The sequence below is a fragment of the Gymnodraco acuticeps genome, unplaced genomic scaffold (genome assembly GCF_902827175.1).
Source record: "Gymnodraco acuticeps unplaced genomic scaffold, fGymAcu1.1, whole genome shotgun sequence".
Taxonomy (NCBI): Eukaryota; Metazoa; Chordata; class Actinopteri; order Perciformes; family Bathydraconidae; genus Gymnodraco; species Gymnodraco acuticeps.
The window spans coordinates 918,711-946,580 of NW_022991123.1; the positions used below are offsets into that span (position 1 = coordinate 918,711).

The 27,870-nt window shown below is 42.1% G+C and overlaps 2 protein-coding genes across 2 annotated transcripts; one reads left to right on the plus strand and one right to left on the minus strand.

Annotated features, from left to right (window-relative positions):
• Positions 1-2,793: 2,793 nt before the first annotated feature.
• Positions 2,794-8,638, minus strand: cryba1l2 (crystallin, beta A1, like 2). The gene is made up of 6 exons (XM_034237136.1): positions 8,579-8,638; positions 8,188-8,264; positions 7,981-8,099; positions 5,974-6,115; positions 4,838-4,980; positions 2,794-3,145 (listed from the first exon to the last, which is right to left on the minus strand). Exons 1-6 carry the CDS (start codon positions 8,601-8,603, stop codon positions 2,998-3,000), a joined length of 654 nt encoding a protein of 217 aa, XP_034093027.1. The 5' UTR covers positions 8,604-8,638; the 3' UTR covers positions 2,794-2,997.
• crybb1l2 (crystallin, beta B1, like 2) lies at positions 6,145-17,440 on the plus strand. Its single transcript, XM_034237135.1, is given in 7 exon segments — positions 6,145-6,154; positions 14,337-14,431; positions 14,826-14,944; positions 15,673-15,760; positions 15,762-15,806; positions 15,945-16,087; positions 16,980-17,440. Coding segments are annotated over 7 exon segments (666 nt in total). The 5' UTR covers positions 6,145-6,150; the 3' UTR covers positions 17,152-17,440.
• Positions 17,441-27,870: the final 10,430 nt, after the last annotated feature.

Genomic DNA, 27,870 nt, shown 5'->3' on the forward strand with positions numbered 1-27,870 from the left:
CCCCGAAGGACTCGTCTGATGGAAGTTTTCAAATCACAATGGAGACTCATCACGGAGGGGATGAGTCAGCTCACCACGCACTTTGGGTCGGCCTTGGTCAAGCCCTTTTGACCCCCTCAGCCTGGTTCTTGTAAAAATCAAATGACACCATGGAGGAATGTAAAGGGAGTTGACAGGGGACTCTGCCCGCCTCACGAGTGCCTATTTTCGGACACTTTATTTCACTTTTCCTCGGTTTTATTAATTTTTCTTTTTTTGGCTATTTCACCCGGTTCCTTCTACCGGTGACACTGCCCGGTCTCGGGTGTCCCCCACGGCCTGTGTCCAGCCGTTTCCCCCCCCAACTCATCCATATATTAACGGATTTTGACAATTTTTGTTGCATTTTTCTCCTCTACTCTCACTGATCGAATGGCAAACACGACCCACCATCGGAGGGCCTCCACCGTCCCGGCCTAGTACCGGTGCTCTGGCGGTCGGTTCCTCCGAACTGCGGGTTCGACTCTGATGGCCGGGCGGGTGTGCTGTGTTGGGGTGGGGGACTTCCCCCACTCTGCGTGTCTCTTCCTTCCCGGGCCGGCCGATATGAAGCGTGACCAAGACGCACCGTCTGACTCACACAGCGTCCACACGGCGGCGTACGTTGAAGCTTGCCGGTGGACGTGTCTGAAACTTGACCAACAACCTATCACATGAATCTCCCGCCCCGGACACACAAGCACACGGTTTGATTGGCTAGAGCTTGTACTGGCATATGATTTGATTGGCTGACGCTTCCGTTGCTCGCTTCAAAAGTTGAACATTTTTCAACTTTTGAAGCGAGCAACAGGAGCACAGCGAAGCGACGCTCCCAAAATGCAGTTCGGCAATGCGTGACGTCACCTCATTCAAAGTGAATGGGCAGAAGCGTTGAAGCTTCAACGAACGTGTGGAGGGGCCGTCAGGGGTCCCACCATGGGTCCCGCAGCGGGGTGGAGGTTCCCGGCTGGAACCTCCCCACCTCCGCCGCGGTGCGCCCGGCACACACGGTTGTTTCTCGAACCCTCCACTGTTGTCTAGCGGGTGTAACTACAATACAAGATGTCGTTATTTATATATATAAATATATATATATCTATATCTATATAGATATAATAAGTGTCAGTGTGATTTCATTTTGTATTAGCGTGCATTTCCTGTTCGGAAAGTGGTGCTGTACTGAGAGTAAACAATACAAGGTGTCCCTATTTTTATATAAACATATATATATATATATATAGACATATGTATATAATAAGTGTCAGTACGATTTTATTTTGTATTTGCGTGCATTTCCTGTTCGGAGAGTGGCGCTGTACTGAGAGTGGCGCTGTACTGATAGTGGCGATTTATTTTGTAATTCTTAGCGTGCATGCACTTCCTGTACTGAGAGTGGAGGTGTCCTGAGCTTTATATATACAGTCTATGGTCCTGAGACTGGCATCTGCATGCAGGCTGGCTCCCATGGCTTTTCTGCAATTTCAGCTAAATTCAGCAACAAATGTACAGTTTACAGCATTCGCACGCATTTTCAGCAGGAAATGCATTTTCTAGTTTTCTAATAGAGAACCGAGACCAACTGCCTAAAGTTGTTCTAAGTGTATATAACACTTACTGTATCTCCTGCGCCTATTTGTCACTAAAGCTGGGTGATCTGAAGATAACCAAATATCACATCATTTTGGACCAAGTACCTCAAAATCTAAATTTTAACAATAGTGTTTGAAAGACCATCGATGCTTCAATATTACATTTACACAATGATCATTTGGATACATAATAATCAGTGTAGGAGCCATATGTTAAAATGTATAGTTTGATATATTTGAATATTATAATCCTTTGTTGTTAGTGCTATTACTGTATATAATTTATTTGACCCAGCCGTGTGGAATTGACGTTATAGCCGACGGCAGCTGCTGGTGATTGTGTGTGTGTGAGAAGGAGAAAGAAGCACAGAGCAACATAGTTTTTTGACCTGTAAAAATATGTGTTTGTAATTGATACCCTTTGTTTTGAAGTAAAGTGTCATACAAACTATCCTGAGACGTATCTTGTCCGAGTCAAGCTTATTGCTAACTTTAAATCAAATTTTGGATTACTGGAACTACAATCAGTAATGTGCATTTCTTTAAGGGGCTGTATAATGATTAGTAGGGTTTTACCTCTCCTATAGTGTGTCATATCATTTGTTGTGCATGTAAAGGCTAAAATCCCATAAGAGTTTATATTTTTATGACTTTATTTGTTGGCATTTCTTTGGTTTTCATGACCATTTATAGTGTATTTATAGAAGTTACATCACATTCAGTTGGGAATCACCTGACTATTTTCAGGACTGTATATTTTAGGCTGAAGATCCAGTTCATGCAAGAAGAATAACTGCAGTTAACATCACTCCCGACTTTACAATGATGCCAAAGCTTTACTTATCACTTTGAAGTTGTTAATGTATGCAATGTCATGTCACTGACTCAATGAGTGCGAAAACTCTGTTTATGCAACATTGTGTACTTCTCGCTTGATAATACTCGTACATTTAATTAAAGATGGTGTTGAAGTTAACTGCTGCTGTGGGTGGTGGCGTGATGTCAAAGTCAGCGACTTTATATATGGTCCGGATTCAACGTTTGTCGCTATGGGAACTCTAAAGCTAGTCCAATGCAAAGAAGACTTCATTGTAGTAATTGTGACAATTCACATACATACCCACACAAAATATAAATATAGACTACATCATTGAAAACGACTCACAGGAATGACAGAAACGACTTGTCAGGTTTTCAATCTGAGCTTTATTTTATTTGTATTAACAGAAATATGAATATGAGCTGGGATAAAGAGGTAGCTGCTAAGTCACTGATGGTTTGTGTTGTAGTTAAACCCAAAACCGAAGCTTAAAGTTCAGTTTTCCGGCCTTTAAGTCAGGCGTCCAGGTGTTAGCCTGAGCCGATCCTGCTGGTCCTGGTCCGGTCCTCCTTAATGCCTGATGCGTCTGATGGACTGGACCTTGGGAGTCTGGCAGTGGGAGCCCCAGTTCCTCCAGTGCTGGTAGTCTCCGCTGTGCTTCTCACACTCCATGATGTACTGCTGGCCCCTGTAGCCGGCGTACTCGTAGCACACAAAGCTGCAGGAGGAAGATAGCAAGTAGGTAAGTAGGAACTGAAATACCTTTTGCTGATCGATTTACCCAAATCATTTTCTCCAGGTGGTTCTCAGATTAAATTTGGATATTACAGAATTAAAGAAATGCTGCTAGGGAGGCTAGGAATAAAGATATCTGAATATTTTGTACTGAATATTCCATCTTGCGTGTGACATTTTTGGACAGTTTTAGGAATTTTTAAACTTGCTCAAGAGGAGAACTTAAGTGGGAATTCAGAGTTCTAGGTTGCAGTCGAATAGTCCAAAAATCAGCTCCTAACGTCTATCCCTTGACCTCTGTGTGAAACATCACAGGGTTAAGGGATAGTGGATAGGAGAATTCAAAAGGAACTTAGGAGAAGAGACCGCGGTGCTTTAGAGAATCCGACTGCACTTTCACTATCCGACGTGTTTATGATGCGCCAGCGGACGTCATGAATGTGCGTCTGCTGCTGTGGGGAAACTATGGAAACTACAGTTTTCTATACAGCGGACTACAACATGGATGTTTAATAAGAACGAGGGACTACTGTAAACTCATCTAGAGACTCTGCACCGTGCTCTGATGCTGTTGCTTTATGCTTTATGAACGTGGACAACAGAGAAACATATTCTTCATGATCAAAGTTGGAATTGAAATAAAAAAGGAAAGTGAAACTTATGCTCGTCACCCTCTCCCTCCGGTCCACATTAATACAAATGATCCCAATACGTATGATTGTTTGAAAAGATCTTAAAATCAATACAGATGTATTTATTATAAACGTTAGTCCTTAACACCTATCACTGTGTATATCACCATTCAAACATCTTTTAAAAGTTGAACAAACCCCACACAGCTCAGTAAAGACTGTGAGATGTTGACTTTATTTGATCATTTCAGTAAAAACTAACGTTCATATTTCTCTTTTTGATTATAATACTGATGAACGTTCAAAACAAAGCACTTTGGCAACTTACCACATACGTTTTAAAATGCTTATTATTAATAAGCATCGTCACTTTCATGATATCATTTCTCGGTCATAATCGGTTGTGAGACGGCAAATACTGCGGCTGCAAGGCATTGTGGGGCAGCACTTTCTCCTCTCCTTTCGTAAAGGGAGGTCCAGTGGTTCCTAAGCTAAAGGAAGTTTGAAACCTCCTTTCCTATCATCTAGGGAATTCGAACGGCACTTATCATGGCTGCCGCTGAGGTACTTCCAGGTCATTTCACTCCGTTAGGAAGGTTCCTAAGCTAAATGGACTATTCGACTGCAACCCTAGAGAAGTGGAGGGGGAAATTAATCTAACTAAACTAGTTAAATGGGCAGGAGGTGCTCACGGGGTAAATGGGGTCTACCAATCAGAGTTTCAGGGCTTTAATCCCTAGCCCTTGCAGTCAACATGTCAAAGTGTCCTTGGGCAAGATATCCCAAATGTATCCTGTAAGCATGTCTGCCTTATAGAAGTGTATGTATGTCGCTTTGGATAAAACTGTCAGCTAAATGTAATGTAATGTAATATATATATATATATATATATATAACTACATTATGGATTACTGTTGCTGTACTGTATAGTACTCCTTTCTGCTCATATCTACAATTACTGCTTCTTTATTTCACTCTAAAGCCGTCTCAAACCTATTTATGCTCTCATTTAACTGGAACCGAAAAGTGTTGGGGTTACTTACGCTCCACTCTGCACGTGCATGGAGCCCACCTCGGGGGTGGCCCAGCCCATGGCCCTCAGGGAGGGGTAGTCGTCGCACAGCTCAGTGCTGCGGCCCATGAAGTTCTCCTTCTCGAAGATCATCATACGGCTGTTCTGGTGGGACTGTGGACGAGAGGAAGCGGGAAGGAGGGGGGGGGGGGGGGGGGGGGGGGATAGGGAGGTATTGTTAGGCCTTACAGACCCTATCTGTTGTATTGTTTCTATATCTGAGCTGTTTCAGCCCCTCGCTGGGTGACTCCTCCTCCAGTCCCTAACTATCCTCCTATTTGGCCCATGAATGCATAATGAGAACTGGATCCAACGTTGGAGGCGGGGCATCGTTCATGCCTAAAGAAGTTCCACATTGGCGCCACAAAGTACAAAATGGCCCGACTATATACAAAATGACCCGGATCATCCAGGAATCTGGGCCCATAGAGCATGCGCAATTGCGTTTTCTTGAAGCTCTGCCTCCAATTCGGGTCAGTCCAACTATTGTAGAGGAATAAATGGATTTGGCTTAAAGCGTATTTTACAACTTCTGGACCTAATGATTCAAATAAGGGCTATTCAAGTGTTTGTGCTGTGGCCAATGCACCTGGGAAGTGAGCCGGGCATTTAAGCAAATTCTCAAAGTGGCCAAACGGTGCCACTATTCTGTTTCACTGACATCATTGGGCCCAAAACTACTCTTTCCTATTGACTTACATTGGGAAAGGGACGTCTTTAAACCAGCAGTTTTAGGTAAATCAACTTCCCAGTACCAACATTTGGATATACCTAATTTAAATCATTTGGTTCTAAAAGTTGTAAAATGTGCTAAAAGCCAAATCCAGAGTTATTTTCCCTCCTTAAATCCTTTGACTTAGTCAAGAGCGGACGAGACAGAGCTGATCGAAGGAAAGCTTAGGAAATAACATATGCTCATGCTCTATGGGCCCAGATCCCTAGATGATCTGGGCATGTTTGTACTTGAGCCAGGACATTTTGGCTTCATTGAGTAACTTTAGGAATGAATGGGGCTCCACCTCCAAAACTCTATCCAGTTATCTTTATACATCCATGATCACTCCTTCCTTCTGTCACTCGCTATCCTCCTTTTTGGTAGATACTCACAGCGCAGTAGATGGGGCGGAAGGACATGAAGTACTCGTTGTGGTAGGACAGGGAGCCGCTGTAGGCCTCCCAGTTGGGGTACTCGCCCCTCTCCAGGATGAACTGCTGGCCCTGGAAGTCATGGTGCTCGAATCCAACCCAACTGTAAACATGGGGGAAAGAAGAGGTGAATGTCAGATGGGTGAGTAGAAACGGTCAACATTGGTTTTAAGTCAGCGTGAACATAACACAATGAGGCGACATTACACAGGGTGAGAGGAGATAAAGAGCACGAGGAAAAGTAGCTGCAGATGGGACATGAAGATGGTCCATCCCTCTAGTGGTCACAGGAAGCACTGCATGGTAATCCTATTTTCCTTTTTCACTGAATTAAACGTTTTACCAACAAAAGTCCTGATCCAGCCCCCTTTTGAATCCTTTTATTTTTTTCTATTACACCCCACAAAAATGAATTTGTTTTCTGTATACTAAAAAAATCCCCCTAGTGGAAACCTGAAGAATAGCATGTATTGGCCCCATAAGGCAAATGTGGAAACATTTCTCAATCTGGTGATACATAGTAAAAAGTAGCATTTATTTAATTGATAGCAAATGCCGTAAGCGTAGTAGAATCCAAAAAAGAGATTTTTAAAGTCTTTCAATTGGGACCTTTTCTTTTGTTAAGGCTTTGCTACACAGTTTATAATAGACTTATTATAGGTGCTGAAAAAAAACTCACATTGATATTCTTACATTGAATTGACTTTTGGTTCTTCATTTAGGGTGTAACCTAAGTGGCTTGCCCTCTTCACACTTAGTTTCTGTAAATGGTTTCAGTGGATATACAGTGATTTAATTTTCCGTTTTTTTGAGTCTTGAATTATAAAAAAGGTCCCACCATTTTCCCTCTGGAGCTAAATCTGTATTCATCTGCTGCAGTCAGCATGGGACAACAGTTCAGAGTAACATTTTGGTTAGAAGTGCGTCATAATACAGCGGGGGAACACGTTTGCAAAGAGGAGAGGAGAATTAAGCTCTTGAATGTACATGTAGTGAAGGGAGAGACTGTGCTCTTTCAAACAAAAAACACGCTTTTAAAAATGTATGACATGCAGTTGGTAAAACTCAACTGCATGATTTGGGCCTTAAATACCCACGAGAGGAGAAAGAGTTAATGATACGATGGGTTAATCCAGTTGATTTCCTTAGGTTAACATTAAATACTTTTAAATATATGTCTAAAATAGCGTAATTATAGCGTTTTATTTTGAAATCCTAGCTCAAACTTATGGAACATTTCCTTTCCATGTTGGACTTACCTGGACTTAAAGTCACTACGCCTCCACCACCATTATTATAAAACCAGTGGTATATTATTTGATCAATTTAAATAATTAATATAAACAATGTATGGGATCCGTTTCCTTTTTTTTGTATTATCTCTTTGTATATTTCCTCCGCATACACTGATAAATGGTGAAGTATCACACCATTTCATGAACAAAGGCTAAAAACAGTTGTGTGACCTTAAATGATCCTCTGCTGACCACAGGTGAGGTATGTACACCAGCTCTGAAAAGAATCTCTGTTAAAAGCATCCGTCATCTCCTTAGGTGAAACTCTTTCTCAGTCTTTCATCTGAAAAAGGCAGCAGTGGGAGAAACACCTGACCTCTCCATCACTTATAATGCTGGGTGCTGCATACACGTAGAAAAGAAGGACCTCAGAGGTCATACGCCTTTAGTGTGAGCCTGGAAACTACTTCCTCTCTCATTATCTCCCTGCCTCACAGACACAGACTTACAACACACACACACACACACACACACACACACACACACACACACACACACACACACACACACACACACACACACACAAACACACACACACACACACACACACACACACACACACACACACACACACACACACACACACACACACACACACACACACACACACACACACACACACGTCAGTCAGCTGTCCACAGAGACATGCAGGTGTACAGGCTGTGTGACTCACGCTCCACTCTCCACTCTGATGGAGCGGATGTTGTCCAGGCCGCAGTTGTGGATGTTGCCGCACTCGGAGGTGAACTCTATACACTTTCCCTGGAAATGCTCCCGCTCAAACACAGTCACCTGCGCACAGGGGAAGACAGGCATGAGTGTTTGTGTGTGGTGTGTGTGTAGAGTGTGTAGTGTGTGTAGTGTGTGTGTGTACATTTACCTTAAAGTAAGGGGCTGTACCCATGCTTGGGGAAAACATGGGAGAGGTCATGTGGGTTCTGGTAAATCTATTCATCTCTAAATTGAAAGAAAAAAAAAAGTGCATTTATAAGAGAAATCATATACATAGTGAAATGTATGAGCAACATTAGATTTATTGGATATCAACAGAATCATTTTTCCGTAAAGGTAAACTTTGAGTGCATTTAAATATGTCCTAATAGTTAATAATAATGTTGTCATTGAACGTGTCATGCAGCCAACATGTTTCTAATGAAGAAACTAAAATATCTTTGTTAGGAGAAGTCAAAACAAACATTTAATCAGCAAAAACAGTAAAGTCCATCCCGTGGGAAACTTCTGTGAACATTTATTTTCCCGCTACTGCTTACCTGATGCTCTCATCGCGCTCCTCATACTCCAAATCCTATTTACGTAGACTCTGTGTGAACCTGGCGCGCCCGTTATATACCAGCGTCCACGCGGGGAACCTCGTGCTCGCGCATGTGCGCGTGTTGCCCCATCCACGCCAACGATGTAAATTAAGCGAGTGTGTGTGAGGTTGGCCTGAATTCAGGATCACACTTCCGGTCAGGGCTTTCAAAATACATCTCTATTGTACAATGTAGGCCTAACCCCTGTACAGTGTTACACTGATTATTTGAAGATACAGAGAATAACAATTAAATATATTTTCTTCTAGATAGTGGGATCTTTTTCGAGAGTTGTAGGCATAAATATAACATTTATCAGCAGCTCTTTGGATAATTTAATAATTAAGTCATTTTATGTTATCTGTGTCCTTATGTTTGGCTTGTCACTAATATTTAACAATATTATAGTAAGTAATGTTATATACATGACAATTAATTGATTGTTATCAATAAACATAGTGAGTACTCACTTTTCATCAGAATCAGTAAAACATTGTAGTTTCTAAAGAGGACATTGAGTTTCGTTGCATTTGTTCACATTGCAAAATTAAAATATAAGCATAGGTCAATACATAGATAAAATAAATAAATGTGAGAATATGTGCCATATACTACAGAATATATAAATAATACATATGGGGAAATATTTATGCTTATAAAATATCAGTGTAAATATAAAAACATGCTTACAAATAAATGCTTTAGATGAAAGTTATCCTGCCTCAGAACTATTTAGGCTTTTATTTTGAAGGCCAGTGGTAAGAGAGTTTCTGTATTCCTATGGCTAACTGAAGCCAACTTTACTCAGGTGAGCTTGAACCTCCCATGCGCTCCTCTGTGTTCGTGTTTGTGCGCGTGCGTCGGTGACTCTGCCGCTCAGCCCCCTCTCTCTCTCTCTCTCTCTCTCTCTCTCTCTCTCTCTCTCTCTCTCTCTCTCTCTCTCTCTCTCTCTCTTTGTAACTCTATGTGGCCTGCAGACTCAGCAGTTTGCGGGCTATACAACAGGCAGAGGTGAGGCTGGGGAATGCTGCCTGTTGTTGCTCTATTCGTATAGGTCAGCATTCGTATAGAGCAACAATGGCGGGGAGTCCGGGACTATAGGCAGAGAATTAGAAGGATTTGGAGAGCTTGTTTCAATGGAGCCACTCTAAAGTTGAGGTAATTTACACACAGGCTCAATTAAAGTGAAATAGCCTACTATTAATGAATAATATTTTTAAAAAATGAATAGAGTGGTGCAGTGATGATGTATGACACAGCAGTTAACATCACAAGGGCTCCCTTGAGAGAAAAAGCAGTGGGATTTTTCAATTTTATATTAGAACATGGTGGAGAATTAGATCTATGGTTAACACACGTTTATGATACTTTCACGTTTTGTTCAGCAGGATAATTTCCACATATTTCCACAACTTTTAAGACTTGTTAAGCCTATAATAATCCCCAGAAGTAAAACGCTAATATTAGGCTGTAAAGGAACTACATCATAGTCACATGGCAGCACTCAACCACCGCTAAGTTAACTGCGGCTAATGTTCGGCGTAATGATGTTTAGCAGTCCCATTTAGTCACTTATTCGCAACTGCCGTGTTAAAGACACATAGAAGCTCCAGACATTAAATATTGGAATATTTACTGACATTTAATTGTATTTGTTATGTCAAAAAATCAAACGTGATAATCCCTTACATTTGTGTTAATCACAGATCCAATTTCAGTCACCTAAGCAACATGTTCAAACATAAGTGACTCATAACCAGGTCTAAGGACTCATTCCTGCACCACTTTGTAACGTTGGGCATTAATAAAATACATACATAGAAAAGTGGTTTAGGAGAATATTTTTGTTCAGGAAAAAAGGCCCTAAAAAATAAAACTTTGTGTTGAAATGCTGTCAGTCTGTCACAACCTCAGAATATTTTTGCACTGATGTTGTTTTCATGTAAAACCACCAAGTCCATCACTTCTCACATTTGGGATACAGTTGCGCAGCGACATCTCTCCCAGCCTCATCTGGTCCTCGACATATCACCCAGAGAGCCATGCTCATTGTCAAGCAGACACACACTCGCCAAAGTCACGACCAGCATCATTTCCCAACAGAGTTTCTAAAGTCACTGCCCTTCAAACTATCTGCGCCAACATTAATCCATCATCAGAATGCATATTTCATACAACAATATACAACTACTTACTGAATAGGATGAAAGACAAAGGAAGAAAATGAAATATAAAATGTTTTGCTTTGTAAAAGCATCTCACTTTTTTCGGGAAACATTTCAGTGTTATACTATCAAAAGGAACAGGACATAAAGATTTATAATGCTATCTTTGAGATATTGAATATCACATTCCTAATGAGGAATTGCTTAAAAAAACACTTTTTTCTGGTTCTTGTTGGAAATAAACAAAACATTAAAACTCATTTATGTAAAGCTGAGATCTTAAGCATCAAATTGCTGCTAGTCAGAATAATAATAAGACATCATTATTCAAGCTTGCATTTTTCAGGAAGTGCATGCAAATGTCTTGTTAACTTCTTATATTTAAATGTATCCAACCAATGATTTGCACTTATTTCAAAATTCTTGTTTAAATGCTTTTCATTTTTTTGTTGATGTTTTGCTTTTCCTTTTCTATGTTTAAGTAATCAACTGGAAGTCATTGGATGAGGGTTCCCCCTTGATGGTCACTCCAATACACTTTGATGTAAACAAATCCATATCTAATGAGATGCTCCAATCAACTTAAGAGAGCTGGGTTATGACGTCATATTGACTTCCTTATGAAGTACGTGGGTCCCACTTAGTGAATGGACATATTCCCTGTTATGCAGTAGTATCTGTGAAAGCATGCAGGACATGGAATTGATTAGACTTTGAAGTTGAATTTCACAAACTTCAGCCACACTCAGGATATTGATCAAAGGGCTTTTTGAAGAGCATGTTTCGGTTGAGTTCATCTAGATTAGGTGCTGCATTTTATAGCTCCAGCTAAGAATTAATGATCTCTTTATAAGGAGCTGGATCATAGTGTAAATGATGAATGCGATGTTTCAACCTGCGCCACGTATAAATGGGAACATTAATTATCTTCCAAAAGTGTATGAATGAACTAATTACAATGATGCTTATAGGGATTCTGCAATTTATTTAATTGTTTACTTTATTATTTGCCCCTTTTGTTTGTTTGTTCACTATGTAAAGTGGCCTTGGGTCCCTTGAAAGGCGCTATACAAATGTCATCTATTATTATTATTATTATTATACACATTCCTTTGTTTCTATTTTTTGTTTGTTACTGAATGTCATTTTTGAAATTGGCCTTATTATGCTGATTTCCGTTTCCATGCTTTAGTGTTCAAAAAGGGCTTTTTCTTTCTCACACTGCTGCAGCACCTCTTTCAGCTCTGTAGTGATTAGTCAACCCCTTCACAGTGAAATACTTAAGAATCAAGTCAAAAGGGAAGCACCCCCTTCTGTCTAGTGGAGAGGATGGAGAACAAGGACAGATGATACTCCCCTTTTTTGTATTCGTTCTCTCAGGACGTACAATCCTCAATGAGAGGGACGTGTGATCCAGGCCTTCAATCAGTACCCAATTGACCTTTCCCTCATCCTAACTTGAGCATGAGGATGTAAGGACATACTAATATCATGCACTGATTAATGAGGCCAACCTCTGAATCCAAGACACAAATAGCTTTGCTTTCAGGTTCTCGTCTGGTGAAGAGCTGCAGCCTTGATTTCCCTCCTGTCCTCAGCAGCACATGTGACCTCCCCTCTACATTTGAGATACATTGGATTAGAGTTGCTTGTTCCCTCTTGTGCACTTGAGAATAATCACCTTGCGGGTGAACGCCCACCGCATGAAAAAGGCTTGCTTTAATTGAATAGCCTTCTCCTACAAAGCTGAGAGAGACATTTAGATTATTGTACACCTGAACCTCTTTCCCAAACGGAGCGAGGTTATTGCTTCTCGCAGCTTATTGCTTTCCCTTTTATTGTTTGTCCCAGCGCCTCTTCAATTACAGTCCTGGAATGAATAACTTTGTGATAAATGATAACCTGGTCAGGCTGGCCGTTGTTGTTGTTGTGGAACTACTATTGGTGTCCGCGCTTTGGATGTGACAACTCACTATTGTTTTATTGAAGTTATCAGTCTTCCATCAAGTCCACCGAGGCTAACCACACATTGATTTTACAGTTTGTCACATGTTCTCATATTTTTCAAACCTATACATCTCTGCCTCTCTTTCTGTGTCTGTCTCTCTCTTTGATGATGGGGGTATTTCTATTCTGTGGGGGCTGTGAGCTCAGCGAGTTTGTTTCTGTGTCCATAATCCCCTCTCTCTGGGCGCCAGCATATAAAAGCCACGAGGGGCCTGGAGCAACACACAGACCACCAGTCTCAGCCCCGAATCTACTCTTTTACGCACACACTGCCACAGGTAAGACAGTGGACACACATCATACAGAGAGCAGCAGAGACAAAAGGGAGGTAGAGGGTTACAATTACGTTTGACCTAGTAATGACAAAAGTATTTAGTAGTTTGAGCTCGTGATTTGAGAGTCCAACATTGCTTATATATAGTATGCTAAAACTAATGCTTGTGGAACCCAAAATAGAACTTTAAAAATGAAGTTGGTCCTACAAATGCAGAACTTTTTTAAATGTAATTTCAAAACTAAAAAGAAAGTTGTATTTTATGCTATTTGTATGCTATATGCTCATGTTAAAAGGGATCACTAGGTTTGTATTTATCATAGCAACGCCTGCTATTGCCTACAGTTCTATTTTGGACATGTTTGTTGTTTTATTCTAGAAATGTGTAAAGAAGAAAGGGTGAGAAGGTAGTAGTCTCTATGGTCTGAATTATGCTTTGTTAGAGATTGTATGAACGTTTCTGTGGGTGGGGTGGTTGGCTCTGAAAAGGGGTAGGGTTATTTGTTTGATTATTTTCCTAAACCTATGATACTCTTAATCTTTAAACATAGAATCATGTCATCTTTACTTTATTGTGGATACATTTTTTTCTTAGTAAAGGTGATATTCAAAAGAAATATCAACATCAGTGTTTTTATATATTTAAAAAATAATGTTTTACCCAAGCAGGAACCTCCCGGTCAGATCATTGAAGCCATCGTGGAAAACCTGTACTCTTTAAAACAGCCAGCAGGGGGCGACTCCACTGGTTGCAGAAAGAAGTCTAATTGTTTAAAAGTCTATGAGAAAATTACCCTTGTTCTGACTTGATTTATCACCTCAGTAAAGATGTTACTTATGACTTTATAGTCTGAATCACTAGTTTCAAGTCTTCAGGAAAAAACAGTATGCTGGATATTTTGTAAATGGTGTTCCCATTTAGACGACAGTGCATAAGGGCGTGGCTAACTTGACTCGATTGACATGTCACATCCACAGTGCTACTACCATGGCGTTGTTCAGCGTTTGACACTGTTATAGTCAACTGTATTTTTGTATGGGAGTTACATTTTAAGCATGTTTTTTCTTCCAAAATGTTCATCCCAATTTAATACCAAAGTTAACGTGAATTATGGATGCACAAAGCTCAACAAGCTAGTGTTAGCAAAACAACATGGCAATGGCTGAAATGCCAGACTCAATGCCTCAGATACAAACCAATAGTGATGTCGGGTTGGCTTGTCTATGGTTGAAACACTTGTAATTGATTCAAAGCATCTTCTTTCCTCAGTAATCATGTCTGCTGGAGGAGAGAAGTCCAAGTCTGCTTCCCAGACCGACGGGAAGGCTGCTCACAACAAGATGTCCGATATGGGCTCCTACAAGGTGAAGTACACACACGTACACACACAAACTACACTAGAATATCAAACATCTACAGATATACCATACAGTCTTGTTCACATCATGTGATGCAGCTGGCTTCATCCTAACAGTTTACCTTCTGGCCGGATGTCTATTCTCACAACCTGCTGCTTCTTAAGGCTCAGTGAGGGGGCGGTCGACAACTACAACTGACAGGAAAATACCATGTAAAGCTTTTGTGCTTTCAGTCATTGTGGAGAAAGCTGTCATAACATCACAGTCACTTCCTTTTACCAAACCTAAAGCCACTTCTACTTTTCCATACAAATCAGGTTTCTACTCTCATTAGCTTTAACTTTGAAACCACGTTTGCGACCACATTTTCACTGCCATTCTCTTCCCCACAACAATCCAGATGTGCGTGTACGACCAGGAGAACTTCCAGGGTCGCTGCATCGAGATCAACGGCGAGTGTATGAACGTGTGCGACATGGGAATGGACAGAGTTCGCTCCCTGCGCGTCAACTGTGGCCCGTAAGTAGCCTCTGCTGCGGATACACCACCCACCTGCAAGTAATCATACTGCACCCAACACCCACACTCCTCTGAGCACAGAGCAGGTGATAGCTAAACTGTACCTCATCATTATGTGACATTTCCCTCTTCACATTTTGAGAATGTATCTGATGCTTTTATCCCCAATGGTTTGCAAAGAGGGCAGATTGAGAGTGAACTTCAATGCCTAACAACATGAAAAAGCAACAAACTGAAAGTAGTACAGCAGTTTTCCACTGATTGGACCAATTAGTGAATCATGAATCAATGTGGACCAATAGCCATTAAGGATATTAGTTATTTCAAGATGCAACAACAAGTAGGAAGAAAGCATATTTTACTGTTATAAACAAAAGCAGCTTTTTACATTCTACTTCTATTTCATTATTAGGTGGGGACCTCTAGTTGTCGTAATTGGATCAAAGAAAAAAGTTGTGATGTAACTAACGTCATATTTGTCACATAGACCTATAGTACATTTACAGTACAGTTACGTAACATTATTCCAACTCCGTAAAATAAATGTACTTACGTAAAACCCGTATCTTACGTACATAATACAGGTTACATATCAAACACATTTATTTTTGTACGCAATCCATGATCTTCTCCTTAACCTTACCACATGGTTTTGTTACAATTTACAATGCTTAAAAAGCTCATCCTCTTGCCCCCCTCGTCCTTGTGACCTTTCCTCCCCTCTTCAGCTTCGTGGGTTATGAGCAGATGAACTTCTGCGGAGAGATGTTCATCCTGGAGAAGGGAGAGTACCCCCGTTGGGACTCCTGGAGCAACTGCCAGAAGAAACGACTACCTGCTGTCCTTCAGGCCCGTCCGCATGGTAAATCTCCTGTCCGCTTGTTAGGAAACACGCTCTGAATTCAGCGGCTTCTATCCATGTGGCCTGCTTGGATTCATGTTCTATTTGTACTAATTGCAACTACTTCTAACTGATTTTTATTTCCCCACAATTTTGTAGGACCCCGAGAAGCACAAGATCTGCCTGTATGAGGTCGGACAGTTCAAGGGCCGTAAGATGGAGATCATGGACGATGATGTCCCCAGCCTGTACTCCTACGGTTTCACCGATAGGGTTGGCAGCATCATGGTCAGCTGTGGAACGTAAGTAGTCTCGCACCATTTTACGAGTCTTTTATTGACTTTTCTATAGATAGATAGTTCGACTCATCCAAACAACTTCCCATAAGACAGTTCACCTCCTGTGGTCCTTATTGACTGTTTTTGGGAACTTAACAGGCAGACTCATTCCATAGTTTGTGTTTCTTGGAAAAAACCCTTAATGGCTTTCTTGCAGAGACTTGAATGAATACCATCTCCATGTTTTGAGATTGGTATTGATCTTCTCATCCCACTGTTCAAGGAGCTGCAGCATAAATCTCTATGTGCAGCTACCAGTCGAATCAAAACCTTTTTCATCCTTGTGCAATTTGCAAACGCAGTTGAATCCAAATATCCAGCCGCATGTGTTAAGTAGTTTTCAAATTGTGTCGTCATTCTCAAGGTAGCAGAATTCAGAAGGATCACACACTATCTGAAAGCGGCAGGTGTGTGTTAAGGAAAAAAGGATTTTCCATCAGTAGCTCGCAGAGGGTGACATGAACGTCAGCAGCACTGTCTGCTCTGAGGTGTGGCTGACTTCAGACACTGTTTCTTAAATGCTGAGATGACTTCATTTGTTAGGCTCCGCCCTGTCTGAAACATCTGCGGTCTGGCATCTGACAGCATGACAAACAGATCGATGTCTTTATTCGTTTGATGTTTATCCTCCCTCTACATCTGTGCTTCCCTAGTCCTTCTCTCACACTGTTTACTCTCACTCCTCTTTCAACCATATTGGGTTTACCTTTCCTGGAAACAATTTTCTCCTAATTTCCTCTCATCGATCTTCCCACTTTGTCGCAGTCACTTTCTGTATTGTCCTTTCTCCTCACATCCACTTTTAAAATGTTTTTCTCCCCCCTGACCTTCTCCCTCTGTCTCTCTCTCCCCTCAGCTGGGTGGGTTACCAGTTCCCCGGCTACCGTGGCAGCCAGTACCTGCTGGAGAAGGGCGAGTACAAGCATTTCAACGAGTTTGGCGCCCGCTGCCCCCAGATGCAGTCCATCAGGCGTATCCGTGACATGCAGTGGCACCCCCATGGCTGCTACACCATGTCCTCCAAGTGAAACGCAGTGAAGGCGAAGAAGAGAGGGATCGGAGGAGGGACGGAGGCCAAGAGCGAGCACAGAGACGGAGGGGGAGGAGGGAGGGCCAAGAAGGAAAGGGTGTAATGTTTTCTCCTCTGACCAAAAGTCTCTTGTCGCTTTGAATACAGAATGAAGGGAATACAGCATGTTATTTTTCGCTGATGGAACAATGTAACCTAGCAAGCAACGAAAAAGTGATTCAAAGTGGAGGAGGAGATGATTACACTGCCCTTCGTGACTGGATCTGATAATAAAAACGTTCTCTCTCCATTTTTGTACTTCCTCTCTGTTTGTGAGCTCCCAATTTGAATCTCTCATTCCCTCCATGCCTCCCTCCCACACTTCCCTTCAACATCCCACTAACGTCAGCCCTCACACAGCCTATTAGAGCCTCACTGAGAGGGGGGCGGGGGGGGTTTGAGTATTTGTTAGGTTTTTATCTGTGTGGTAGGGGATCTGAGCCACAGCAAAAGGAAGTGGTGGTAAATTCTCGGTGCTCGGCTCCCGCTGTCACATCGACCTTAAACCCCAATAAAGCATCTCACATCCTGCATCCGCTCAAAATGACGGCTTATTTGACAAACATGGTTGTGATAATTAAGCCCCAGATAAATGGATCCGATATTTCCCTCAGGAGTTTGAGGAGAATTCCAAATGAATGCTTTCTATCTATTGGATATGGGAATACTAAAAGGAACCTGTAATAACATAGAAGGAAATAATATGTCAAGTTATGTTTTAAAGCTTGTTTTTGCTGCCCCCAGGTGACCAAATGTGTTTAAGGGTAGTTGTAGCAGCGAAAATCATATAGAACTAAAACAGATAATTAACTTAAAATAATACAGCCGCTGAGGCACTCGTTAGCGGATCTTACGCAGGGCAATGATCCAGGTCCAGACAAGATTCTCCGTTGTGCATTTTATTCCTATAACAAAATACAATGAACAGGTTTCCTATATCTCTTTCCTTAAGCCTTTCCTTTGTGTGGCTTGAAACACACCTGTCTCCAATATATACAATTACACCAGGTGCTCTAATCACAGTGCCCAAACATGCCTTCAAAATAAGAGCATAGAAACGACTTTAACTTATGACACTAACTAAGAATATATTTACAATAAACAGCAAGAGAATAAATGTTAAACTATTAAATAATATAAAGATATATAGCTCCAACATTCCGGCCCCTAATTGTGGCCAGTGTAAACACACAATTACTTAAATATATATGTATACAAATGGAGCTACTCTATCTTTATCCCATCCATACAACATACAAATAGTCATCTGCACAGTTTTCAGGCAACAGCTTCCTGGAAAAGAAATGGAGAGAAAGACAAATAGTCTAGAGAAACAGAAAGAATACATGTTCATGATGCTACGCTGCTGCATCCAGGAGCAGGCGGATCTTCAAACAGGTCTCTCCATGACACTGGTCTTCATTTGGGGCTCACAGAGCTGACCAATCATTTTCCGTCCTTCCCTTCATCCAGGGTCCACTTGTATTTGCAATGAAGAACATATCTCCTGTTGGAAATTATTTTCTGAGCCTTTTCCACTCGCTCTGTCATCCAAAGCCTCTTCCTAAGGAGGCTCCTCTGTGTCTCCATCACTGTTAACACCATCTATCTTGAGGTTGGAAAGCATTTCTTCAACCTGTGTTTCGGTCTGATGTTTATGACTTTGGTGAGGCTCTGATGTCTTGGAGCTGGTCTCCTCTTTGTGGTTTCTTCCCTGCTCCTCACTCTCCATGTGCTTTTCCCATTGCACTGCAGATGTTTTTCTTTTGAATCATGATGAATGTGAAGTTTGATGAGCATCTTCTCTTGTTGTTCCACTGCAAGCTGAGAGGTTAATACAACAGGCCAGCCAGAGCTGAATCCATTGTTCTGTCCACCGGCCCCAGTATGAACACTTGTCTCTGACTGTCCAGGTGAAACATGTGCTTTGTTGAAGGATGTGCCTGTATCCTCATCTTCAATGTAAAGGGCTGACAGTGGCTTCTGGTGACAGTGCAATGTCCTTAGGATTGACCTCGTCAGAAGATCCACTTCTGTCCTTTGATGTGGCGTCTTGCATCGTTTTTCTTTGATTGGCGTTATTTAAATATCCAAATATGTTATTTTAATCCACAGGAGAACACGCTGATGCATGCGCGTCAGAGTGCGTAATCACTGTGTGCACCTGTTCCACGGTCCGACTATTCTCTAATCACAGTGCCCAAACATGCCTTCAAAATAAGAGCATAGAAACAACTTTAACTTATGACACTAACTAAGAATATATTTACAATAAACAGCAAGAGAATACATGTTAAACTATTAAATAATATAGCCATATTTCACAAACCAACATTGGCCTTAAATTGTATTGCATAAAGGTTTACGGGGGCTGAAAACTACAAATTGAAAAAAAGTTGCACTTTGGGCAATATGGGAGTCAATGTTCAGACAAGGAAGAAGTAATAAGCAAAAAAATACATATTTCAAGGGTTTGTTCATGCTTGTGATAAAAAGAGGAAAAGTATTCTTTCATATGAATTTAGAAAATTCTCACAAGTTGAACAGTAGTTACAGGTAAATCTTATCATTCAACAAATGTTACGAAAACGTGTGTGACTACAGTCAAACCCCTTTTTGCTTTTTACTTTATATCATGTACCTAGCCAACTAGACTAATAGCAGGGCAATAATGTGCACATTTCAACTAATGAACTAACATTCTGAGGGATTGGATCGAACAATCTTCAATTGTTCCATCAGCCTATATGTTATTTATTATTTAGCAGTCAACATTGTTAGTTAGGCCTCAGTTAAATGTTAGTTCATCTTCTTTGCTACCGAACGCGGTTTCTTTGCTATAGGAGCGGGTGGTTGGGATGGTGATAAAGATTGATTTCTAGGAGCTTCAGCCATCTGGGAGTTTCTTGAGGACCATCCAAGTCTTTGGGTTTAGTAATCCACCCATGCCCAACTGAGCAGTCTTGTTCACTGTAACCTTAGAGCTTCATTCACATGGTACGCGGTAAAATGGCTCTGCAAAGACGTTGTGTTTCTTTGGAGAGAGCCGTGCCACCCAACTAGGCGGAAAGCCCTCAGCATCGCCCAAGAATTGGCAACAATTTTGATTGCGATGCAGTTCAAATGACTTAAACTTACACCTTGTTACCAGACCTTTCAATGCGCAAACTCTATGTAGCGCCACAAGCTAGCACGGGAAATAATCATGGAACATAACTAGTTGTTTTCACCAAGAGGCTTTGTGCCAAACCTCACAGTGAGCAAAACGTGTATCATGTCATTGCAGCTTCACCTACTCAATTCCACATTACATTATAGTATTTCAAAGGCCTAAAGCATCAAATGCACCACTATCGACTTACTTCAAACTCTTCAAATAACTTGAAGAATTGAACGGTTTTGGTATTGTTGGAGCACATTTCAGCTAATTTGAGTTTTCTATCCCCAGTCCAAGCACACTGTGATCGCTCAACATTATGCCTACTGCAGAGATAATGATTTGATGTATAGTGATAGAAAACAATTATTAATGTGTGAAAAAAAGAAAGCACTCCGTCTCCTCTACCATAGCACTCTCACAGGAAATATCACATTATGTTGCATAGCTTTTTATGATTTCATGCATTATGTATCTACATGACTTGAGAGAAAACAGATGCCTTATATGGTCTGAAAAACATCAGCCCCAAAATGGACTCAACCACATATTTCTTTAGAAAATAAGTTAAATTATTCAACCCCCCTAAGTCTAATTAAACATTACAAATATCCAAACTACATCATTTATAATGTCTTCATTTCCTGTGTAATGTGGTTGACCCACAATGTGACGTAGTTGATCAGCTTTTTATAGAACAGGGCTTTTAAGTTGCTGAGAGTGCTTCACATCCTGTAAATACAATGAGCTACGTTTCAGTAAACTGCATTCAATCATTGTTTGCATAGAAAATTATTCTTACAGTAAATTAATATGATTCACTATGTCTTTCCGAATTTTTCTCTTTTGCCAACTTGCTGAACCAAACACGTACACACTCAAATATCTAATGTAACACAATAACATGTTTTGTTCCAGTGTCTCAAATGCATCAGCTCTGAAAAGTGGGTTAAAGTTCATCCTCTATGTGATTCTTAAGTACACAGTAGCTATTCCAATATCCTGACCTGTGCTAATGCATTAAGCCGTTTTGTCGAGTTGTATTCATCACAGTGAATTCACAATAAAGTAAGATACCAAAAGAGAAAGGGTCAATAGAGACTGATGTCTTTCAAGTTTGGCAAAAAATACTGAGTAGCCTATTAAAGCTACAAAAAACAAGGAGTTCTTACAACACACCTGAAAAAAGCTGATGCAATCCAACACAAATCCTCTACTAAATGTAGTCCCTTTGAAGCTTTCAATGTTCAGTCTTGGTTGACTCAAGTCACATTGAAATATGCCAGGACCAATTGGTGTCACTTTTTAACGCATTGGTTACCCCATTGGGTTATCTGATAGAAATAAACACATTAATGTTACAGTATGTACGTATGTTAACTACGTAATGTAGGTGATGCAGTTATAGAGTAGTTCAGTGATGACTTAATTTTGTAGGCCGACCCGGTAGTTAGCATCGGAAGGGGTCCCTCGATAAAAAGCAAAAGTATTTCCCCGTTGGATTTATTGAAGAAAAGTAGCTTTGTGGCAAACACACGTTTATTATACTTAACATGTTTTGTTCAGCAGGATAATTTCCACATATTGACACCACTTTGTGATTTATGAAGCGTCAATGCAATTGGCAGAAATAAAAAGCTACTCTAGCGCTATGAACAAACTACATCATGGTCGCATGACTGCACATCACCAACGATAAGTTAAAGGAGGACTTGTGTCGGCTTGATGCCGTTTAGTAGTTTAATTTAGTAATTTTTTAGTATTTACTGGTGTATTTTATGTTGCAGAACGAAACATGGAAATCTCTTCAGCTTGTGTTAACCCCAGACCGTTTTTCAGACTGCTAACTGTAAGGGAAACTTCTGCAGCAATGGAGAGTCAGGACTCAGAGAGACACGAGGAGAGTTGGAGCTTTGATGTCAAACAATGATAGTTTATTGCAAGGATACGGCCGGAGAATTCATATCACAGTCACAGCAGCAAAAGGTTGTGACTGCACGGGTGGGTTGCCATGTAAATTCTGATCAGCCTCGCATCTTGGTAGACCTTTTAACTTTACAGAGAGTCAACCCACATATTGGGGGAAGGTATACGTGAACACCTGGAGACACAGGAGATGCATCTCACATCTGTGGAGCTTAGAAAGCCAGTGTTCCCACAGCCGTAAAACTCCCTATCAGGCCATAAAACTTGACACTAAGTGCTGGAGCACATTCCTTAAAGCTGGCGTCACGAACAAGATTTGTTATTAACGTCAACAGGCAATAAGGTTAAATATCTTAGGAGTAAGGAAGAATTATTCTTTGACACTTAGGAAGAAAGAAGAAATATTCTCTAACAGTCTTCTCTTTTTATCATCTTTGATAACCTGAAAACATTAGTCTAATAATAATTTGGTCAATACTTAAATCAATAGGCGTCTTCAGATTTGAGTGGGTCTCACCGTACATCAATTACATCACAAGGTAGAATAAGACTGAAACATTCAATCACAATGATTGCTCAGCCAATCATAATAAAAAATCATCTCTCATCTGTTGTTAAAAGCACAATAATGAACACACATAAAACACAGATGCACAATAGCAAAACATGTGTTTTAACAATTAACCATTAGTTGATCTCACTTATCAAACTATAAAATCAAAACCAGCTTGCAGTTTAAAGATTTACTTCAGATCAATCTGTAATCTGCAAAATTGCAGTGTCTTCAATTTTAGGATTACTTTACGTTTACTTCAAAACAAAATATATTTATCACCACTATTTAACACATGTCTGGTCATTGGAAATATAAAACAATCATCTGGTCATTCAATTCAAATGTTATCTTCGTACGAGAGCTGGAAGAACATGTCCTCCTGACTCATTCTCCTCCTCTCTTTATGACACAGTGTCTGGTGTGTAAAGGCATCCTGATACTGTAGATTAGCACTGAGGTGCTGATTGGCTCAAAACTCTTCTTCATCAGAGCGCCATATTTCAACCCCCACCCCCAATTGCTCTGCTTTTGTGTGGCTCATTCAGTGAGCCCTGTAGTTGATCCCCCAGTGAAACGGAGGCTCATCTGCCTGCATTCCTTCTGCTATCTGCTTGAGAGCAGTGCAACTGCGTATTCCAAGTGGCGCATCCAGGTCTCCCCCCCGTGATGGGAGAGGTTAGGAAGACATCTGCTCCTCCAAGAAACAAGGAACCTTGTATTATAGAAGCCTCTGAAGCCCTCGCTCGTCCTGCAGGGTTGTCTGCTTGAGCCCACCGAGCAGAAAGATGAATAAGCATCCCATGTCCTCCGAAAATTGAAGATTATAATCCTCTCATCTCGAACGACCTCGTGCCTCCTTGCCCGTGGATGGGGGTGCCCTCTGCAGCCGGAGAGTGTGACCCTCTCTCTCTGACCCTCTCTCTCTCTCTGACCCTTGGCCTTCAGAGCTGTCCTAGTTATTGGGTTAACACTTGATAGGGATGTTTTCCTGAGTGAAGACAAATGTAGCTCAGCGTAAGTTCAATCAGGAAGACAACATCATCGGGTGTCACACGTTATTTCAATAAGTGATCAGGGGCATTACGCCCCGGCTAGCCAATCATTGCACCTGCTAACCTCTTTAAATCTGCTCTCCCCTTCCTGTCAGTTGTCATTTCAGGTGTTAACGCACAAGCAGCAGCAGGGCTTCGTCCCAGCTCCAGGCATTATTCATCAGCTCCGCAGTCTTGCGGATTAAACTACAGGCGGCGTCCCCCAGTCGGCTAGCGGTTTCAGCCGGCCGCCCCGCTAACCCGGACGCGGGAGGAAAAGACAAGGAAATCGGGCTCCACGGAAGTTCCTCCGGCTAATGGAAATGGGCTACTTCACGCAAACAATGGACGCACGCCTTCAGTCTCTCAAGAGGGCATCACCGGCATCAGGGCCGCTCAAATGCGGCGCTTCCGGCTTCACGCAGAACGGGTCCTCATCGCATGCGAAGCTTTACCCATCGGCTTCAACCACAACCCCTCCTGCAGGCAGGCAAGGCGTAAGCTACATCCCATTGAAGCTACTTCCTCCTCCTGCGCCTCACCTCTAAAACAGGCGTCAGGGTAGCGCTGGCAAGAGGCAGTTGCAACAAATTCACGAGATGTTTCGTATATCGTTATGACATTCGGATCATCCAGAGTGAGATCGCTACCCCTTTAAGAGAGGGGTGTGGCGCGTGCCTGTGTCCGCGGGCATGGTATGGTAGAGCGAGCGGGATACATGTTTTCTAGAAATAACGAGGCAGCAGAAAAAGGAAGGTCTGTGATCTTGCGAAACAGAAGAGCTAAATAAATGCAACGACCTCCCAAGAAGAGCTCGCCTCTCTCCAGTATCATCCGTTAAATGGGTTATTGAACCCGAAGCGTGTTGCTTTTGCCCTGGGAGACGACAGAGAGTCATCCCCCCCGTTTCCTCGACTACGGTCTGGGAGCCGACAGGAAGTTCAACACTATGCATTGCTACCTTTAGTTCAGGGTTAGGTAAGTCCCAGCAGGCAGCGTTGGGTGTAACGTGTTACAGTATGGAGTTCAGTAACGTATTACTTGCATTACTAATGCAGTTCGGGTAATTACTACCCATTACAATGCTCAGTAACTAACGCAGTTTCAAGCTTCAACACAGTGTTACCTGAAATAAATGGCGTTTCGTAGGGCTTATTTTCCTCAATGACCAAGTCGCTGCACATTATCCTGTTTATGACACGACCAGATACTAAATAAATTAGGAATTCACTCCCAATATTAATTTAATGATTATTGACTGAATGATCGTATTTTTTCTCTCTTTCTTCTCCACTAAGACATATTCCGTTTCCCGTTGCACCAACGGCTGGATTTGCGACAACAACATCTCCTCGGCAGTAGGGGTGCAACAACTAATCGACTTAATCGATTACCAAATTAGTTACCAACTCTTTCAGTCGTCGATTCATTGGTGACGTCGTCACGTGTGTTTTACGCGCCGTTAAGTTCCAACGTATTGGTCTTTTATCGGTACCGGAGACATTTATAAAATATATGTCATGTATTATTGCTAAAAAACATTATATCGCAGTCTTAGTGTCGCCAACTCGTTTCTAATATGCAAGACAACAAATGCGTCTATGATGTATTTTCGATCAGACGAGATCTCTCCCCCCCGTCTGTGTGCGAGGGGGCGGGGCAGTTTACACACACGCAGCTGCTACATGCAGCGGAGCACACTGCGGAGATGGCGGAGAGAACGCGCTCCGAGGTGTGGTTAAACTTTACCCGTCTCGATGTGGAGAATACTTGTTACCATAAGTGCAATAAGAGTTCAGCATGTAAGGGCGCAAGAGCAATTTGTCTAAACATTTAGCAAAAGTGCACCGCATGCAGACGGAGGAATGTACCGGGTTCGACCGTCTTTTTAGCAGCTCTGTAGCCCCATCCACGAGTAACGTTTCCACGTCAGGTGTTATGTATGCTAGCAGCAACACACGGAGTTAACTACATGATACAAACATGGGTTAATGATTAGAGGTAACTGAGTTATTTAGTTTGTTAAAATTTCAGCTATTCTGTTTACAGTCTGTCATCAGATTATTTAATACGTTTTGTTAAAGGCTCAGGGCAATCTCGATGACAAAGGTCAATGTTCCCCCCTGTCTACGCACGGATATAATGTAATCTTAATAGTGTGCAGGCCAAGGCTGGCTCTTCAAAGCAGACATTAACGACGCGCTTTAAAGTCCCCATCATCGTTCAGCGGAACTCTTCAGCCTTAAGCGGCAGTCAAGTAAGGAGAAACTACGTGTGCACCGGCTATTCGGGTAAATAATATTAATAGCTGTCTCTCCCCAGTTCAAATCACCCACTGCTCAGGGAGATCTCCTCATGCGTTGCCTTTACGCATCTAGTGTTCAAATACAACATTACTAACCTATAACTCCGCTCAACTGGGAAAAGAGAAGAAGAAGAGAATCCTCCAGGAGCACATCGTTCCTAATCATGAGGAACTATAGGCTCAGTCACACACCTGGAGTTCCTAGGCATCACATCAAGCTCATGGTATTAACGTTCCTCTAACCAAACTGCGTGCATCCACATAAACGTCTTCAACGACAGTTGCTCTTCCTCATCGCGCAACCGTACTTTACATGCGGATATTCTTCGGCACGCCATCATCTTCCGTTTCCTGGACGTGGCATCAGTCGGCCTCACGACGACCGCGTTTTCCCCGACTTAAGGACGTGCACCGCACATCCTCCGTTTTGGGGGGGACATCTGCATGAGATCATCCGCATAGCGGCACACTCAGATTTCCACTATTTCTACACATTTATTATCACACTCGCTGGATCTAACACCTCGAAAGAAGAAGTCAATCTAAAAAGCATCCGGGGCCTCTTAGCAGGAGTGCAGTTTAATGTTTTCCGATCCCGGCTTTCCCAGCCTGTTCGCAAACCAGTCAGTCAAACTCATCCTCAAAGGTCTCATTAGAACTTCTACCCCCGTCTTAGACCGGAGACGCCCTATTACACTCTCCACTTTACGCCTCATGCTCTCCAAACTTAGAAGTGAGTTATTCTCCCCTTATATCAATGTGCTACTCGACGCTCTATTTCTCCTAGCTTTTATGCCTTTCTCAGATCAGGTGAATTTACCACAGCTTCCCTTACATTCGATTCCAATCGAGACGTCAGCTTTTCTGACATATCCTTTCACGCTAACCACTTTAGCTTATATCTTAAACACTCCAAATGCGGCGGCGCTGTCCGTCATCGCCGCCCGCATCGACTCCCAGTTCTGCCCTTATAAATCCATGATCAAATTCCTACAGCCTAGACCTACCTCTAATCCTCTCTCACCATTATTCCTTATCTCAGGGAATTGTCCTTTAACTCAACGACAGTTCAATATCTATTTAAAGTAAGTTCTCATTAGATCCGGCTATCGCCCCAATTATTCTCGGGGCATTCGTTCAGGATAGGCGCAGCTACCTCCGCTGCTAATCAAGGCGTCTCATCCTCATCCCTGCAACAACTCGGACGATGGTCCTCCTCTGCCTTCACATCCTACATCCGCCCGGACATCAGTGCCGTGCTGGCTATCCAAAGGTCCCTCAAACACTAAAAGATGGTAAATATACCTAGAACTGGTGGTGGTAACACGTCAGCATGTATACGTGTCTACGGTTCCGTATCTGTCAGGCTATGACTCCGGATCTGCGTATGCTAATCCTGCAAGTGCAGGTTGCGAACGTGGGTCCGAGTCACGTTGCGGACACAGGTCCGCGGTTAGGTTTAACCCTGCGGGTGCAGGTTGCGGACACAGGTCCGCGCTTAGGTTTAACCCTGCGGGTGCAGGTTGCGGACACAGGTCCGCGCTTAGGTTTAACCCTGCGGGTGCAGGTTGCGGACACGGGTCCGCGCTTAGGTTTAACCCTGCGGGCGCAGGTTGCGGACACAGGTCCGCGCTTAGGTTTAACCCTGCGGGCGCAGGTTGCGGACACAGGTCCGCGCTTAGGTTTAACCCTGCGGGCGCAGG

What these genes read in the sequence shown, in the direction of transcription:
- cryba1l2 (XM_034237136.1), bottom strand. Translation starts at nt 8,603, where the DNA reads ATGAGGAGCGCGATGAGAGCATCAG. An exon ending in GAGCGCGATGAGAGCATCAG is followed by an intron (nt 8,265 to 8,578) that starts GTAAGCAGTAGC and finishes CTTTCAATTTAG; the next exon opens with AGATGAATAGATTTACCAGA. An exon ending in ATCAGAGTGGAGAGTGGAGC is followed by an intron (nt 6,116 to 7,980) that starts GTGAGTCACACA and finishes CCATGTTTACAG; the next exon opens with TTGGGTTGGATTCGAGCACC.